The sequence below is a fragment of the Erpetoichthys calabaricus genome, chromosome 1 (assembly GCF_900747795.2).
Source record: "Erpetoichthys calabaricus chromosome 1, fErpCal1.3, whole genome shotgun sequence".
Lineage (NCBI taxonomy): Eukaryota > Metazoa > Chordata > Cladistia > Polypteriformes > Polypteridae > Erpetoichthys > Erpetoichthys calabaricus.
Genome location: NC_041394.2, coordinates 228226439 through 228247074, shown reverse-complemented (window position 1 = coordinate 228247074; position 20636 = coordinate 228226439). Strand labels below are relative to the sequence as shown.

The following is a 20636-nucleotide window of genomic DNA, read 5'->3' as shown; positions in this document are numbered from 1 at the left end:
AAGATAACACTGACCATATTTGAATGTTATTCAGGAAAAATTCCTATGCCTATTAATACCTGTTCTTGCTTAACCTATCCACTACAAATATTGTATGACTTTGTGTTTGAGATTGCTGTTTTAGAACAGCATACAGGTTTTAATAGAAATTTGTGTGTGCAGCTTTTATTATACATATATCGAGTATACCTCATAATACAGTTATGTACAGTAAATATTTTAGTATTTATATACTCAAACACACTTTCACACAGTGTCTATTTTCTCATACATTGTATACATGTTTATTAAATTGAACCTAAAAGACACCCTGTTTTTCACCCTGCTTTCCATACTAAAATTGTGAAAAACAAAATTCATGTAAATCAGAAATGCTAAAGAGCTAACCAAGGTTTTGTCTAAAACTAAAACTGTATCATGCACGGTGAAAGTAGACATTGACACAGACATGGGTAGTTATCCCTATGGCAGTGGCAGAGCTAATTGGAAAAAGGCTTGAGATGTTTTGTGAGGCCGAAGCATGCTATATTACAAACTGCAGATTAGTAATACATACATCGTGCAAAAATGAAGATGTGATACAACACAAATACATTACTGCAAATTTGTGCTGTGTTACTGGCACATACAAAAACTTTATTTAACTTAAAAAAGCAATACTACATTAAATCTTACATGCAGATAAAAAGTGCATTATAATACTAAAGAACTGTACAGTATTTTGCTACCAGGGCAATAATAACTTTACCACTAGAAATCTGCTGAAGTATGTGGGCAAACCTTGATGCTGCTACCAACTTTGCAAATATACAAATACTACTACATCTTTAACCTCCTTAGCATTATGTTTACCTGCAGAAAAGTGAACCAAAAACAATGAATTTTTCTCAATAAGAAAAATGTTATTACATGTAACAGAAACATGTAAATACCAAAATGTCAACAAAAATACAGTAGGAAATGTATGTGTAGTGTCCACTGCTATGCTGATGCAGATTAAGTACATGTCACTCGCATGACATTGCAATTGGAACAGTAAAAGCATATTTTTTTTTTTTTTACACATTTTTCTTATAATTCTTATTTTTTTCTGTTGTTTGCACATGAGAGGGTAGAAGACCAGTGCCTGATCTGAATTATTGATCCCACCCATTGTGTTAATACTTTAAGTGCAAGGTTTAGTGACTTAAACATTTCCAGTAGTGTTGACAGTTGCTACATTGTGAGCTGTGCTTAGAGTGCTGATGTCTTTTTTGTCCTTGCATTTGATTGCAAGCATTTTGCCTTTCTGCCATGCAGCTACTGTCACACCAAGCTCAAGCTTCATGTGACCAAAGTTAACAGGTGTATCACTGCGGTTCAGTCATATAGTATCCTATACATCAGTTTCACTATCCATGCTAAAGTCTGAAGACCAATTCACAACATCATCACTATTGCTCAATTTGAGCAACGGTTCAGTTTTAGTTTGTTCTAAAACTGTCTTTATAGCTTTACTTTGCTTAACTGTAAAAACATAGAATTCAGAGTCACGGTCGGGGTTAAGGGAGGTTAAAATGGTTTGATTTGATTTTTCTAGGACACAGGTTTTAAACTTTTTAAGCCTGAGGATAATTATTCAACTGAAGACTGAGCCAGGTGTAGATGATACCCCCAGCACGGTTCTAGCCCTTTCTAATGTCCTTTTTTTGTCCCCAAGTGCCATGCATGCTCCCTATATACACCACCTACTGGGTGCCACCTATTCTGAGGTATGAGTGAAGTACTTGACTGACCTGCTCACATTCACATGTGAATGTATGATCAGCCAATCCCCCTAATCAACTTCAGAGTGACACCTTCATTCGGATACCCACACCCATTCACAGTTTGCAAGCTCTGGGACTCAATTATTTATTTAAAATGGCACTTCACAACTGACCTCTTATCATATGGTGTCTTTGTAAATTGTTAGGTGGGATCAGACTTTCACCTCAGCCTTACTGTGCTGTGACAGCTGTATTTGCAGTGCTATATAACATTGCTTTAAGGGGGGTAGGGGCTTTGGAAATACCAAATTTCTTTATATTAGGACAGGGGGTTTATACCATACTGGTGTAGGACATTATCAATACCATTTTTACAGTTATTTAGTTTTATTTACCAGTTTCTAATTAAATGGTGTTGTTTATATTAGGACAGGGGGTTTATACTATACTGGTGTAGGACATTATCAATACCGTTCTTACAGTTATTTTGTTTTATTTACCAGTTTCTAATTAATTGGTGTTGTTTTCATACCATTGCAATTGAGTTACTCCCTGTATAACAGAAAGAAAACAAAAACACACCGGGCAGTACCCAAAGGAGTAGGGAGATTTTTAATATATGAAATGTACTTACTTCCTTTATGGATAGTCAAAAAAATTATAGAATATATACAGTAAATCGCAGTTAGGAGACCCGGGTTCGCTTCCCAGGTCCTCCCTGCATGGAGTTTGCATGTTCTCCCCGTGTCTGCGTGGGTTTCCTCCGGGCGCTCCGGTTTCCTCCCACAGTCCGAAGACATGCAGGTTAGGTGGATTGGCGATTCTAAATTGGCCCTAGTGTGTGCTTGGTGTGTGGGTGTGTTTGTGTGTGTCCTGCGGTGGGTTGGCACCCTGCCCAGGATTGGTTCCTGAATTGTGCCCTGTGTTGGCTGGGATTGGCTCCAGCAGACCCCCGTGACCCTGTAGTTAGGATTCAGCGGGTTGGAAAATGGATGGATGGATACAGTAAATCAAATATATAAACAAATAATTTACAAATTGTCCAGGTGGTGTCTGGGAGCCTGAATGAGATTAAATATAGGTTGAGATGTATAGATATTTCTTAACTTTGCTGTCTCATTCTACTCATTTTTTTTTCTCACTTTTGAAAAGGATGATGTGACAACACAGTGTTTTTATCTAAAAAAAGAACAAACCCTTCATTGGAAAAGTGTGATTTTCATTCACGATTTGTGTGTGACTTGTGAATGTTTTGTCATAAAAACATCATGTGTCCACTTTTGTGCTATTTACATATTTTATTTTACAATCCTAAAAAATAATAATGATTCTTAAAAGTTTTTCTTCCAATTATTGACACAAAAAAATTATATAGTTAGTGCTTTGACATACTTTTTTACAAAGTAAAACAATAAAATAAAGTCCCCTTTATTGTTTGTTTCAGAATTATGAGAGTAAATATAGAAATTTTAAAGCTGCTCTGTAAAATAAACTGCCTGTTGAGAAAAATGAAAATAACATGTTTACAGTGCTGTGGACAATATGAAGCTCTACATCTGTGGCAGTGATCTCTCTAAAGCCATTACTTGAAGTTTTTACCACATTGATGACAACCCCAAAAACCACAACAGTACACTTGGCATTGTATTTTGTGAGCCTCAGAAAAATGAGGGTCATTTGGTATGCACAATGCAAGTTGTTTACAGGGCAAACATTAAAATTATTTAAATTGAACACAAGAAAATAAAACTGCAAAACTGAACCTCAGAAACAATAATATATTTATCTTGCATCATGATGACTTACAATAATATAACAAAATACTATTCTTGTAGGTAAAAGTGAGAAAATCATCAAAATGGATGGAGAATTTGTTTGGCAAAGAGTAGAAAATGTTTCTTTTGCATTTGGTTATATGCCAAATAGTCCAGATTATAGGAGAATGCATGCACATGCCTGTTTGCTGGGGACCATATTTAATTGAAGAGGTTAGGAACTTCACACAGAAAACAGCCAAATTAATTCTTCATTACATAATTTCCTATGGAGATCATACTTTTCACTTAGAGCATTGTGCTTTGTCACATCTTTTTATTTACAAAATTATATTAGTGTTCATTTTTGATTTGAGGTACTTCCTTAGAAATCCTGATCATTAAATAATGCTTTGGGATACTTATGCAATGAAAAAACAAAAATGCTTTAGAAAAAGTCTAAAAATACATATTGCAAATATGTTGTGCGTGAAATAAATGATAAAAAACATTAATAAATGAAGCTCTAATGTACTCAAGGTTACCTTTGGAAATCAACAAATAACTGCTTACAAGTTAACCACAAATATGAGTAAAAATTTCAATTCACACAAACATTAAGTTTCATTAATCAAATGGCTTAAGGCATCATATTTCATTTACACTAAATAGTGAACAACTAATCAGACTTGATCATAGGCAAAGTGTAAGTGTGCACTTGTTTTAATGTAACACCAAACCCCACAGGCTGAGTATATAGCACACTGGCAAGAATGTACAGTATGTACTTTTAAGGTACTCTGTAAGAGCAGTTCATTTTACAAAATAAATAAAGGATGGTGAAGAAAAAAATAAATGGCAGAAAGCATATTTCATTTGATAAAATCTAACAGTAGAATATATTCAGAGTCATTGACTTTAAAAATATACGTAGTTCATCATGTATTCAAGCAGGATTTGTTTCAATGATCAAATTAACATTCTCTTGCAAAATGAAACAAGTCAAATTTGAGAAAAATATTTATTAACTAAAAGACCGTAGTCTTTTGGTCAATACCTGAAAAAGTACCCAACTGCAGCAAAAAGAGCTATGAGTCACTTTTATAACTATCCACAAGTTTTGCCCATTTGTTCTGACAGAATAGGTTGATTTCTTTCTAATGTGCTGCGGATGGTTTCCTTATACATTTCAGGAATGTAGTTTTCAAGTCGTATCACAATTTTTTTAATAAATACAGGTCTGAGCTTTGACTGAGTCTGCTAAGACATTCACTTTCTTTCTGCTTTTCTCTTAGAATTACACTCTTGATGAAAGTTGAATCCTAATCCTAGTCTTCATCATACTGTATATGGATCTTCTCTAGAATCTGCAAATACCTGGCAGCATTAATAATTCCCAATTGAATTTCATGTCCCTGTTTCTACTGATATATGGGATATACTGTATGCCATTCTGTTTCTACAGAAATGTCCTGCACATTTAGACTTTTCTGATGGGCACAGTGAATAATTGTTGAGTCTCCGTGCATCAAGACAGCATTACACACAAAGCACATGTCTAATGCAAAAGTGTTTTATTCTTTTTGTGACTAAAGGATATACAGTATATATAATCCTGTAATAATTCCGCACATCCTCTCTCTGACATACTAACACAGTACTTTTAGCCAACAAAATTATTCAGCAGAAGTGTGTCAAGAAACACTACTGGGGCTCATTTATATCAACAGCAATATGTCTACATAATGCCTCCCTGTGACTGCAAAGTCAAAAGTTTTCTTTCTTTTTTTAATTTCTTCCTTTTTAGTCATTCAGGTCTGTGTTCAGACTATATTGTATATATATTTATTTATCTACTTACTTATGTATTTATTTATTTAGAGAGCTTCTGTAAAAAGCCAAATTTCCCTCTGATGACAAGTAAAGTTCTGTCTATCTAAATGTCAACTGCACTGAAACCAGAGATTCCAAATAGATGCCATCAGGATACAGAACCTTTTGTAGTAGACATCAGGTGCTTCTTTGCATAACCTATACAGTATATAATATAACTTTTTTGCAAACTCTTTTTTCTAAACTCTGTGACATTAATTAAAATTGCAAATAAATTTTTCAAATGGAATATGCTGTACTTTATATACTGATATACTTTATATTTAGACACCCATGCCAACTTGAAAAACTAGCTTTACCTTCATTTGATTTCATTGCTTTCTTAATAGGCTGAAAAACTGCTAAGATAAAGTGCATCTACAATAGCTCACTGTTTCCCTATAGGTTAAAAAAAAACTTTTTATGCATTCACATGATTCCCTTGTGGAGACTGCAATATCCTCAAATATAAATTAGGAGTAGCAAGCACCACAGAAAAGAGTGATTATAGCATTCAGTGAACTACCGGTCACTAGGATATGTAAAATGAACCCAAAGCATGAGAGAACGTATTAAAGTGTTACTTACCTTTGCACTAACTAACATGAAAATCCATTAATTGCATGTATATGCATGTAAGGAACAGATCAACTACAGATGGATGCCAGTTCCATCACAAGGTACACCTAAGCACAAAACCATACTCCAGGTCATTTTTAACCCCAATCACATATGTTTGGGTTGTGCGATTAAAGTAGAATCCGAAAAGAAAAAGTATATTTAGATAAAAGACCATGCAAACTCCATACTGATTGTGATGCTGATGCTGTGAAAGGCTTATAACTGTGCTGTTGTGTCTCTCGCTCTAAAATGTATGAATCTTAATTTTACGCAGAGCTATTAATAAGTATGTGACTTCACAAGGTGCTTCATAGTGCACATAATATTGCAATATAGTATTAAACTTAAAAACACAAGTATAATAAACATTAAATTACTGAAAGGACAGATAAGAATATATTACTGAGACATATTTAAAGGACTTTGCCAAGGATATAACTAGAGGAATAAAAACATATAACTATGAAAACAGAAGAATCAAGTAACCAAGGTGCGGGGTCTTCAAACTTGATTCAAATGTTACAACAGGCGATGCTTTATAAGGTGGCCTATGGGTATTGTTCTTGTGGGATATCTTAACAGCTGACATCTATACCATTTACTCCCTTCACATTTGTTAACTGTTTGATCATGTTACCTTTTAACCTTGGTTTTCGTTAAGATGAAACGATTCAGTCACTTCAGTGTTTCTTCATACTTCATAATTTGCTACCCTTGTATAATCCTAGCAGTTCTTCCAATTGTATAACTAATTCCAACTAACAGGGGTGGTATTATAGTACTGTACTATAATAGCAGATCATTGGACGTTGATAATAATCTCATATAAAGATCTTATCCTACAGCTTTTCAGATATAAATATTTACTTTCAAAGTTGAATTTCTCTAGTACAGTCTGCCAGCTGACATTTTCATAAAACATGGGTAACATCTGAGGCATGGAAAACACACAATAACTTTCATGTGTTTGTACAAGAGTGAAGGCTAACCGAGAGTGAATAGGTCCTAATATTTAAGGTGCTTTAAGTTCATACAATTATTTATGGAAGTGTCATCTAGTTTAAGGCATCACTTTCCCTCTCTGTCTCTTACTTTTTATTATATTGTGTTCCTAAAAACAGCAAAACTAGACAGTGCAGCAAGAAAAAGAAAAAAAAAACTTATTTTTTCATCCCAAAGCTGGCAGTCACATTGATAATTTAATATGCTTATTATCAGACCATTATGTCATCAGAAAGATTTAATTTCAAGCTCAGACCATGAGATAATTACACTTGGCTACTTGCTCCTAAGTTCATAAACACAGGCTTCCTTCCTGCAGCACACATAAACCTCATCACTACAGGCTACTGCAGGGCATGTTTTTGTAATGTCTTGCTGCACAAACTGGCCAAGAAAGATAAGATTCCTTCTAAGTATTAAAACTTCTTTCTACATAAAAAGTCACCTGATGTCCTCAATTGGAGGAAATATGAAGAGTATGAAAGCAGATACTGTACTAATGTGCTACAGATGAAAGTTTGGCAAAGTAACTGGTTCCAAACAGTGCCCATTTACCTGTCACACTCCACCTCTTATAAAGTCACCTCTCACTATATTTAAACCTATGTAATTATACCTTTTCTAAAAAAAACATTAAAAGCATGTTTTTCATTCTCCGTTTTTCTTCAGTAATTGCCTGTTAAATTAAAATATTACATGAGTTGCTTCTGCTAGAGCAAACAGCCTAAATACTGGGTAAAAAAAGGCAATAAAAATAGAAAGTTGCAGTTGGCTGGATGATCATGAAGCTTAACAAAATATCTGTACAGTAGTTAAAATAATAGCCACTCAGATCATCAAATAATAAGTTACTAAGTATAAATAGATTTAAAAAATGTAAGATTCACCAATTTCAATAATAAAGCAGGAAAAAAAGGAGAAAAACTACTAAGGATTAATTTTGGATGGTGATGTTAAGAACATATACAATAAATTCCAATTGGTTTTAAATGTATACTATCAAGTGTATGGTTCTGATTTTGATAAATACAATTTATTCTTGATTTTTCAAAGATTTTTAATTCTTAAAATAACATCCTAAGTGTACTGTTTGAATGACCATTTTGTATTAGTTTTAGAATCAGGTTATTAAAAAGATTTAGGTTAAGGACAGGCTATTCAGCCCAACAAAGCTCATCAGTCCTATCCACTTGTTGCCTTATCTACAATATTCATCTCTAACTGCCATATCCTTCTTAATGGCTGCCATCATGCTCTTATATGGCCTACTATTCACACTGGAGTTATTACTTTTAGATGTCTTATACAGCTGTTTTTCCTTTACAGTTCTTTTTTTATCTTTTTACCCAGTGTAATTTTTTTTTAGTTCCCCACTCATTCCAATTTTTTGATTGTACCTGTCCTGCGTTATGTGTAAAATGCTCTTAAACCTGTTCTCTTGTATGGCGACTATCACCCCCTCAGTTCTATCCTGGTTATTATAAAATACTAAATCCAGACAGGCTTTCACCACATTGGTGCTTTAGCATACTGTGCTTAAAAACAGTCCCTGATTACATCAATAAACCTTTGCTCTTGTGTTCCACTATTTGCAGAGTTGGTTGGTATTTTAGTTTAGGTTTAGTGATAATCTTATTCAATATCCTAAGGAGATCATGCTTAACAAAAAGCATGCATAACACTCACATATCCATATGTATAATCCAAACTATGCATTTCATTTGGCTATTTAAAAATTCTAACTTCAATATTACGTTCTCGTCTGGTACAGTAAATAGTATACATAACTTTGCTTTGAAGCTGTTAATTTTCTTAAATTACTTATTCATATATATTTCAAATTTGTTGTTATTTCAAAAACAATTTAACAAAGAATTTTAAGAAAATTCATACATTAAATTAAAACAAAATAATTGCTTAAAGTGGGTACTATAGGACTGCCTTTTTATGGATCCACTGTCCTGGATTTGAATCTTGAGCTTGAATGTTGTCTGTGTGAAGCCTGTACATTTTCTATATGTTTGGGGAGGTTTCCCTCCTACATCAAGATATTCAGATTAGCTTAACTAGCCATGGCCTTGCTCCCAGTGCAACTGCACATGTGTAACAACAAATAAATTATCATTGTCTAGATCATCATAGACACCAGTATTACAGAATTAAACATACCATAGTCAATGCTTCTTGTCACAATTTAAAGGAGAAAAAATACTCATAAAACTGTCCAACTGGTAAACAACTCATTAATTAAAAGTAAAAAGTTAATACCTATTGACAGCTTGCCGGCCGAAAAGAGCACTTTGGTTTTTTTTTTCCTTTACACATTCTACAAAAACATCCCATAAATCATCTTCCTTCACTGCCTTCATGCCTTCAGACTACTGCACCAAAGTCATAAACCTTTGCATGGCGTACAGTAAGTGCTAAAGCTTGATTCTGACAGGAAACTATAAATTCACACCTCAAATTAAAATCATTTACTTAAACATAAGAGGAAAGAGAAGAAAAAGATAGGCAACAGAAATGTCTGACAGAAGTACAGAATGAATGGAATGAAATAAGACCTTATGTTCTCATAGAGGGACTTTTCTTTGTGGTGTTTAAAAAAAGTTTAAAAATGGATACACTACAGGTTGCAGTAGATATTAGACTTCAGCCTGACTGTTAGCGCCTTTAAACTATGTTACAGACTTAATAATTTTAAAGAGCTGTGAGATTATAGCCTTTACAAAAGACAACTTAGAAGTGTCTAGTACCTACATTAAACACAAAAAAAAGAGAAAGCTACCTTTCAAATCCACATTTTGCAAATGTGACAAAAGTAATGAACAAATATTTTTACCTGGTAGTAAATCTTAAATGCGTTAAACAAAGGAAATCATGTGCTGGAGCTGGACAGTTTGACATCTGTTACAGAGTGACGGGCGCTGAGCAGGCTCCTGTCAATCATGGAGAAATCACTGCATTAACTGAACAGTATTATCTCCAGACAGACGAGCAGCTTCAGCGATAGACTGCTGTCACTGTCCTGCTCCACTGACAGACTGAGGAGATCGTTCCTCCCCCACACTATGCGACTCTTCAATACCACCGGGGGTTGGGTAAACATTAACATTATACAAAGTTATTATCTGTTTTACCTGCATTTTTATCACTCTTTAATTTAATATTGTTTTTTATCAGTATGCTGTTGCTGGAGTATGTGAATTTCCTCTTAGATAGATAGATAGATAGATAGATAGATAGATAGATTTAATAAAGTATCTATCTATCTATCTATCTATCTATCTATCTATCTATCTATCTATCTATCTATCTATCTATCTATCTATCTATCTATCTATCTATCTATCTATCTATCTATCTATCTATCATTTTAACAGCTTGGCAATTTTGACTTTGATCATGAACTACTGCAGGGATTCCGCTCCCAGAATCAACTCAATTTCAACTCTTTTACTGGTGAATTCAGTGGTTTAACATCTGCCTTTGTATATACATGGTTTTAACTTGGCAGTATCACGTAACAGCCCTGGTGCAATTTATTTTATCTATAGTGAAGTGCATTCCAGCTAAAAATGAAACTGAAAGTGCATCAAGAGGGATACTGTAGTAACCTTGTTAGTGGAATACAATAGCAGGCTAAGCTACCAAGGAGTTATTCTTTACTTTGTATGGCTGTTTATTTTTTTATAATCTCAACTGCATGAAATGGTATATTCAGTGCTCTGTGTTGGCTGTTCTATACACATGAGCCCATGTGCTTATGGGTGCCACATTATGCATGTATGATCATTATAGCTTATGCTTGTCATAGGGCTTGTTGAGCCATGACTTAGGGTAATATTTTTCTCAGAATTAAAATAAATTGTCATTTTATACAATCTTGTATATACCCATCCATACTTGTAATTCATACTCATTTGGATTCACCAACTTCACCTAACCTGTGTTTGGGGATGAAGGAGGAACTTGGGGAGAGTGTGCTAACTCCACATAAACAATGACCAGGCATGTGATTCCCATCCAAAATGATACATCCATGAAGCACCAGCACTATAGACTGTGCTACCATGCCTCTGTACATAACGGTCTACCCATTTATACAGTATTCAGCTTGCTAAAAAAAAATTACATCTCCACTGTTAACAACATAGCACTATTTTTCACACCTCGCTACATAGCTTCAGCTGTTGGAGGGTTAATGCTTTGTGCATGGTTTTTATTTTACTTCCATATTTAGCTGAAAAGTTCACGTGTGATGTTGGCTATGAGCAGACAACTGAGCAGGAACGTGTCTTTAATTCAGGAAAAATCATGCCAAGACCTGATGATAAAATGTATTACTTTCAATTTCCTTTTGTTTTCACAAACATACCTTAATGTGGAAGCCATGTTTTCTTAAATCGAAAATAACTTGTAGTTTGAAAACAGCAATCCTCATCTCACTATTTTAAGCAGTGTGTTTCATCATAGCAGTCAGTGAGTATACAAACAGCTGGACAACTGCATGTCAAATAGGAATCTTTACCCAGATTACTGTGAAACTGTATGTTGGCTGAGGCAATTGAAAAGAGGGCCACCAACACTAAAAAGGCTCTAAAATCAGCCAAATGACAAATATTTCTTACTACGCTGATCAGAAAGAAAACCAACTGCTGTTTGCTGGCTGTGGTAGATGTTTAAACGTTTTAGTACAGAATAGCCATGAAACGAGCACCTTATGTCTGAATGAATCCTCATGTGGTACTGCTAAAGTGACTGTCTAAACTAATATTCACTACAAACATGATAGTTGACATTAAAATCAAACAACCAAAAGGTGTGGAATTGTTTGTTAGAATAGTCAGTCAGTCATACAACATGGTCTCTAGGAAAGGATTTATTGAATTTGGGGAGTAGAGACATATATTCTGGCAGGAGTTGCAGAACAAATGGATCAGATATTTCAAAAATTGTTGGGAGTAAAACAGAATAAAAAATCAGTCCTCCATAGTTATTTATTTTGATGGTTTCTCAGCTTAGCATTTAATTAGTGTGAGTAGATTCTCTGAAAATTGATTATGGATGGACAGGATTGGTAATATGTTTATTAGACACATAAACAAAAGACCAGCATGTGTGTCTGTATGGAGCAGTCCGCTCTGCTCACACTCAACCACAGCCACTAGATGGCGCATGAATGCACTTTAAAACATTTTTGACGCTTGCAAGCACTTCACTTCTCACTACAAAAGACCGGTGTGCAGCAAATACTATCATACAACAACAATGTTGTGCTACAGTAATGACACAGATGAAGGGCCAAAATGTCGAAAGGAACTAAATGTTGCGGCTCAACAACGTCCAAGTGAAACACCTCAGCAAAGAAGGGCATTGTCTATCTGGAGGTATTTTCTCGAGACAAAGATTAACAGGACTCATACGACAGCAATACGGCTAAGATATGGTATCACCAGTGTCATCTTACACTGTCTTGGGGCATCAAGCACAGATGGGTCCACGTCCTCTGCCCTGGGTAATTCTTAAAGAGTTAAATGTCGCCTCTCCAAGTTCATGAATATAGTAAAACTGGTAGGGAGTGTTTGGTTTGATTTTTTCCCAAAGACCGCACGCAGCTAATCTAGTGTATAATAAAACACTGCTCTCTGTGTGTGTGTGTGTGTGTGTGTGTGTACATCCAGTCCCTCTGTGGGATCTGATTGCAAAAGTGTGGCTTTGTTCATATTATACAGTTTGGCTTTGGCAATACGATAAACAGAGGAAGTGCTGAGCAAGACAAGTTGAGATACATAACAGGGGGTAAAAGAGTTGTGATACATAACAAGGAGGCATGCTAAGAGTCACCTTCAAAGAAGGGAAATATTGGCAAGAATACATAAAATGTTTTTGGAGCAGGTAATATGGCCCATCTCTCATTGGTGGGAGTCATAAAATGGTCAGGAACTGAGCAAGGTGCCTCAAAATAAAAAGAGTCCAAGAAGCAGTCTTTACGGGAATGTGCTCAAGTACAGGAGCACAAGGCAAAAGAGGTTCAGACACACAAGGTTACCAAGGAAAGGAGGACAAGGAATGTTGAAAGTACTGATAAGGCAAGAGATATCAAATATTTTAAAATGATTTTTATTACTTGTCTTCAACAGGTATTATGGCTAGTTTATTATAAATTATGTATAATGAGTTCTGCTTAATTTTTCTGAATTTATGACTTGTGCCTGGCAAACACCTTAAAAGAATATATATATATATAAATGTAACAATTTCTAATGATTCCTTATGGGCCAAAAGGAAGGTCCCTGTGGCCAATTTTGGCCCAAGTACCATTACTTAGACAGCAATGTGTTTAGCAACACTGTGTTGTAGCCAAAGACTCTCAAGCTCAAATCCAGGCCAGACAAATGTCTACTGTTCTCTGATTTTCTCCCATATCATTCACAAATACAGATTACATTTTATGGTGACTCTAAATTGAGCCTTTGTGCAATATATGGGTGAGTAAATAAGCCATACCAAGAACCTTTCTAGCACTGACTCCTGGAAACTCTCTCCTATCCATCAGCATGTGAGATGTTGTATTGCTATGTAATAAAACCAAGTAGTTTATAGTGAGTATCACCACAAGGCACTCTACCTGTTCAGGCACATTGTGGTAACTGTTTATATTTGTTACTACTGGAGCATAAGAAGGTTAAGTGATTTACTCATGGTCTGACAGTGGATGAGTGGTGGGAATTGAACCAGTAACCTTATGGTATAGACTCTAGATAGTCAGCCCCCTAACAAACTAGATATAAGTATCAGTAGCAAATTAACATGATACTAACCTATCTGATGAAACAATGCACTTCCTCTTTTATTATTTCAAAAACCTACCTCATAAACACAAGGAGGCAGCCATTCTACAGAAACAGTACTATGTGTTAAGATACATTTGTTAAAATAAACAAAACATATTAATTTTTCATCAATGTAAAGACTACCCTGAGTGAAAAGGAAATGGAACCTTCATTACCAGCTCACTTGTATGATGCGTGGTAGCAAAATTATCACTGTTGTATCTGTGATGTCTAATTGATAGAAAAAGTTAGAACAATTCTTTTGACAACCAATATACACAGCAAATTGACATGTGGCTCTGTAGCAGTGACATACTACCAACCAAAAGGTGCTACCAAGTGAAACTTTCATGTGTTAATTCTTGCCATTTATATATAGGAATAGCAAAGGATCTCTGTATGATTTCCTGAAGTACTATTATGTGGAATGAGGAAAGGGCAGTCTCTTTCTGCTTGTTGCTCCATTTCAGATAGACCATAGTACCAAACACAAGAACAACAACAACAAAAAAAAAAAACAGATCAGAGGAGGAAGTGAATCCTAGTGGTCTTCGACAAGGATTGCAACAATCCAGTGTGTGACCACAGCCTTGCTGTGTGAGCTTAGCAAGTCACTTTACCTCCTTGTGTTTCAGTTCCAGCCATGCGGTATAAATGGGTACATGCAGGACCCCACTGGAATCAAGAAGATGCAGGCTATCCTGGTTAGGTAATTGAAGAAACAAAAAAGATGTTCATATTAGTTCATTTTAATTTTAACTTGTAGTCTCTACCCAGTCAAATTACGTTTTAAACTATACTATGCATTGACATGATTCAACAAAGGATTCTTTACACAAACCTTTAAATGCTTTTCAGCATACCTGCTTACTTTGTAGACCATTTTCTATCTCTGATTTAAAAAAAAATTGATGCAAACAATGATCTCAATTAAGTCTACCAAATCTGAGGTCTCTGAAAAATGTTGTTTGCGATGTCTGAACAATTATATGACATACAGAAAACTAAAAGACAAAATATTTGGACAGAACAGAACAACAGAAATTCCTTTTCACAGAACTAATGATATCCAATGTAAAATTATGTTTAAGTCATTTCAGTTACAGATGTCAAAAGGTTTATGATTTCGATAAACTATCAGGAGAATTATTGTCAATTCTTTCTTCAAATCATAATAAGTAAAATAATTGCTGTACCTTACTCTAGTATAGTATCAAAAGTAATGCACAACAGATAGATTCATTTCAGTAGAAGGAACTAGAAACAAATTAGATAACTTGTCTGGCTGCAGTGGTAGCCACGGTTGGCAACAAAAACACAATAAAAGAGGTCCAACAAAAATAAACAAAAAGGTTCAGATATGGCACAGAAACATTTTCATGAAGTTTTATTTACTATATAAACTTTCTCTAAAAGTCCTAAAAATCTGCACCAACTTTTCCTAAAAAAAGCAAATAATTCCCTACATAATTGTTAACTCAGTTTTCACATAAATTTCACCTTATCATAACAACAGTGAAATGAGGACATTTCTGACAAATGAAAAATTTATTCTTTCATGTTTTCTGAAAGCAGATGACTCACTCAAGAAAATGAAAATGGGTTAAAACTTTTCAGACAGTAATGCATGGACTCTGATTAAAATAATGTGTTAATGTGTCACTTTTTAAACTTTGGTTATGTGCATTTGCGTTGAAATACATGTCATAATTTGCCAATCCTAAGCTACCTTTGCTTATTCTATAGTACTGGTGTACAAAGTCTTATTACTTAAAACATTAATATATTAGATCAAATGTTAGCTAACAATAAAAACATATAAATACAGTATACCAATATTAAAAATGTGATCTAATTAGATAGATAGATAGATAGATAGATAATTGGAGTTAAACCTAATGTATCTTTGCTTAAAAAAATACATATATTTGTCGGTCTTATGCTGTGGTGTTTGGAAAAGATGGGGAAATCATCATTAACTCTAAACTTTACATTGTTTAAATTAACTGCAAATATAAAAGCACAACAGAACAACTAATTTTCTTTTTTATAAGCATTTGTTTGAAAAGCTCCTCAACTGCTGGGAGAACACATTATTAACATTCTGAAATATCAAGTATTTTAAAAACCTGTGTAAACACTTTAAATAACATAACTGAACATAGACGCCATTTATTTCCAATGCAAATGTCCATACATGGCTGCAGTAAGAACCCCTCAGAGAAAATCTTTCATATTAAATATTGAGAGAAACATTACATAAAGTTACTTCCCAAAATATGTCACCTATAGCTAAGAAATCAACCTTTCCAGACAGAAAACCAAGAGACACTGGAACCTAAATGTGACAATTTATTGTGCATTACATCAGCTTGTTTTATGTTCACAATACATTACACACATTAAGCATATTAAAGCAGAGTTCAGGTCATACAGGGTACTGTGAGCATTCAGAACCAGGACGCTCACTTCATTCTCTGTTATGTTCAAAAAGGATTCCTCCACAATCAAAAAACTTACAGGGTGTTTACCTGCTTTACTTATTATAGACAGACATTAGGTTTTTGCAACTAATGCTGCCAGGATAATCTCACTCTCTCAAGTAGCTCTTCCCTGGGAATGTTTGATCATATATAGCTTTTATCAAAGAGGGTAGAGAAAAGCTAAGCAAAATGACACCTTTTATTGGCTAACTAAAAAGATTACAATATGCAAGCTTTCGAGGCATCTCAGGCCCCGGAAGAAGGGGCCTGAGTTGCCTCGAAAGCTTGCATATTGTAATCTTTTTAGTTAGCCAATAAAAGGTGTCATTTTGCTTGGCTTTTCTCTACATTCCTAATGACTAACACGGTACAACACCCTAGTACTACATCAAAGAGGTCAACAATTTTTCCATTAATCTGTTGCCCCTAACAGTACGATGGTGTTTTAAACTTAAGGTATATGGCAGGAACAGTTTCTGGAACAAAACAAATAAAAAATGTTGCACAATACTGCAGTGATTAGTACTGAAACCTCACACTTCCACTAGAGTCTGCGAGTGACTGTGGGTTTTGACCATGTTCTGTGATGGACTGGTGAATTGTCCGGGGTGGATTACCACCTTAAAGCCAGTATTGCCAAAGTGGCCACCACCAAATCAGATCTGGATTGAAACATACTTGTACAGTAAAGCAAAAAAAACAAAAAACAGAAAATATACATATTTTTGAAGGATGCATCAACTTTAACCCTGTTGTAATTCTGAGAAAAGACATTGGTCTTCCTTGCAAATTATACAAGCCGTCTACAGCAGCACTAGATTGCAAGAAAACCTCATATAACAGGTAAGTCCACTTTAATATTATTTTTACTTAACCTTTTACAAAATATTACGGAGATACCTGTTGGCATGTTGGAATCTGAAAGTCTGATTTTTTTTCTTTTTCAAACAGTGCCATCAAACTGAACCACAAATGTAATTACTGCTGTTACCTTAAAGCATACTTTTTAGGCTTCTCTGAAAAGTTATTCTATTATTCTACTGGCAATTAATATATATATGACTGATAAATGACTACTTTAATGATATTTTTATAGGAATGTGTCTATTTTTTTGGGTTTCAAAAATCTTCACTATTTTTGTCTTTCTTTGATCTTAAATGTTTATCAACACTTGTCTCTGTTAGACAGCAGTCATACTCTTCTTTACAAAACAAAGTTTAACTAGCTCTGAAATTTGACTGACATTTTAAGTTCACTTTCAGGCTCCACTTCGTACTCAACTTCCATTGGTCAGGCACCTGTGTCTGTCTAATCCTGGGCTGGCTTCTTGGTCTTGCAAGTAACAGCATGGAGGAATGCTCCTTGAGACCACAGGTCTACAGGCACAGTGAGCAGAGCATTTTTGTGTAATACAAGCTGATTTCTGTCTAGTGGGAAACTACATCTAATGGAAGCCTGCTTCCAAGTAAAAGTAGTTTTTCTTAAACACTAGGCCAATAGTATATGTTTTATGGGAGATCAAGCCACCTAGTGTATATTTCATGTACAGCCCACATGAGAACATTCTCAACAGGGTTATTTGGGATGTTCTGTCTTGAGCTGATCTCTCTTGTTCAAGTGTGTCTAGGCAGGTGGTTTCTTGAAAATATATCAAGATATGCAGTGAGTGTATACAACAGCGCGTGGAGTATTCTGCAAAAGCAGTAAGCTTTTGCCAAATATCACATTATATTAAAAGAAACAGTATGCATTTGTTATTGCATCAGTATTTGTTTAAAAAAAAAGTACATACTAAATTTTACTATAGTTAAAATATTTATGAAGTCATTAAAATTTGCAAAAAAATCGCATAAGTCTCTGTAAGGTCCCACCAATGGAAAAGCAAATTTAAAACAAAAAGAAAAGCATAACATTTCAAAAGCAACTTCAGTATAAATTGATTGGCACTCAAATATTAGGCAAAACAGTAGCAGTTAGTGAATATTATTTGAAGTAAAAGTCTCAACAATGAAACCAAAGGAAATACAGAAGAGGTAATGGAGTCTAATGAATGAAATTGAAAAATATTCATGAGTTAACAATATTTCATTCGTTAAAACTCAATTTCAACATGAAACTATAATGCAACTATTTGAAAAAGGCTTTGTGGTTATAAAGGACAAAACTGGAGCCATCGTATCTACATGCAAGGCATTCAATTTTGGATGTCGTCCAGTGACTAAGCTGTTGGACTACAAACCACAAGGTTACTAGTTCAATCCCCAACACTTGATTAAAATGTGAAAAAGTCACTTAATCTTCCAGAGTTACAACTGTAAAACACATATAAGTAAACAATCATAATATAGTATTTTATACTTTTATGACCAATTGATACTATATAAAAAGTCGGATGTAATACTACACATTACCCAGTTAAAAAAGTCATGATGGTGAAGGCAACATTATGTTATATGGTTGCTTTCTGTAAACAGGGACTGGGGTGGTTGCTGACAGTGAGAGAAAATGGACAGAACAAAGTACAAACAAATCTCAGACCACAATATGTTTCAGTCTATTTAACAGATAAAAACAAGGATGAGACATGATCCAAAAGCACAAAGACGAATCAAGACTGTAGTAGAATTTTAAAAAAGTGTATGACTTTGACTGACCCAGTCAAATTTTTAAGTTGAAACTAACAGATAATTTGCATATATATCTGAAAAAATGAGGGCATCATTGCTCTCGACTTGAAATAGCTTGTGCTGTGCTGGTGCAAAATTATCAGCAGAACATTTGCTTTTGCCCTTGCTATAAAGTACATTTCCAAATTAATCTAGGGTGTGAATTTTTCTTGCCATTTTTCTGTGACATTTAATGTCTTTTACTAATAAGTGAGATTATTCAAAGTCTGCATAACATTCACTCTCAATTTACGCATTCATCATTTAAAGTTTGTGTAAATGTGAAATGATGATGACTATCCTGTGCATGGTTTTTAAGTAAATCTGTACCCTCAGAGAGAGTGCATCAATATTTAGTTTTTAAATGAAACATCCAAGGTCCCTTACACTCATTTTTTTAAAGTTACCTGCTTCATGCCTGAGTGGAAAGAGACATTAAAAATATGTGCTCCATCTGTTACAGCTAAAGCTGAGGTTAGCAGAAAGTAAAACAATAAAAAGTGGAAGCCATAATGGAGGATGGAAGAGTCTTTATTCTTTCATTGAGAAACACTGATTTGCTCTCCAAGCCCAGTGATTCCAATACAGGACCACTAAGATGCAGTGACAAGGCAGGAACCATTTCTGTAGATAGGGTGAGTTTAGAATTTTCCTTTATTTAGCATCCAGAAGCATAACTGAACATGAAGCATAACAAAACATCTATATTGCAGGCTCACTTTCATAAATATGGAGCAGATATGAATTACATTTATTCAACATATTTAGAACAAAATTCTTTCACTATTCATATACCTGATCCAAATCTCTATAAATATATACATTTTTACAAAATAAACTAATGAAGGACGAGACTGAGAAATCAAACTCTAAGCATAGTACACCAGTGACCAGCAGAAAATATAAAATCATTCCTTTCTGTTTTACTTTGAGGATTACATATTAAGTGACCATCAAAAAATAAAAGACCAATGACTGTTTCAAAACAGACTCTCCTTTGCATTTACAATAAAAAAGAAAATGAAATTTTAAATAGTGTAAGACTATTCTAAAACATGTTTTGAAGTTTTAAGAGATGAATGTTACATTAAAATTGTACAATCAATGATATGTTTTGCAAATGAATACATTTAAAGGATCAAAATCAGACCTCAATTAAATTATATTTTTTCACATAGTCTGATAAATTAATTATAAATATTGAATCTTTGTAAATTTAAAAATATGTAACTATTCAAGCATTTGTATATCAAGAGTAATGAATAACCAGAAAGCAATTGAAACCAAAATATAACCAAAATAAGTTTATTACCAATAAGCCTCTTGTTTTTTGAAAAGTAAATACAAACAGTAAGAGTCAGGCAAGGCTAGGTAAGTGCTTATTAAGTGTGTAGAAGCTGAGAGGCAAAAGAATCAGTTGAAGACCTCTGATACAAGAATCCCACTTCTAACAGTTCAGACAATGACCTCAGTGTTTAGAATGAGATAAGTCTGTGATTCTGCCCTTCAGCACCTGTGTGTAGGATTAAACGGTTCACAACTAAACAAGCAAATCAAGGTATTTGTATCTTAATCCTGTTTGAAAATGAGTTAAATGACCCCGTAGAGACAAACACATTTTTGAGGCCTAACCCTACTTTAAAGAGATGCTAC

At 34.4% G+C, this 20636-nt stretch overlaps 1 protein-coding gene across 5 annotated transcripts in view; it reads right to left on the bottom strand.

Annotated features, from left to right (window-relative positions):
- celsr1a (cadherin EGF LAG seven-pass G-type receptor 1a) overlaps nt 1-20636 on the bottom strand; it is a 238322-nt gene that overhangs the window by 88370 nt on the left and 129316 nt on the right. For 3 of the 5 annotated variants that reach the window (XM_051934936.1, XM_051934931.1, XM_028812158.2), the window contains exon 6: nt 14454-14534. The exons of the other annotated variants lie outside the window; for them this stretch is intronic. In XM_051934936.1, the coding sequence (XP_051790896.1) occupies nt 14454-14534 (81 nt within the window). The remainder of the gene's footprint in view (nt 1-14453; nt 14535-20636) is intronic. 5 annotated transcript variants of the gene reach the window in all.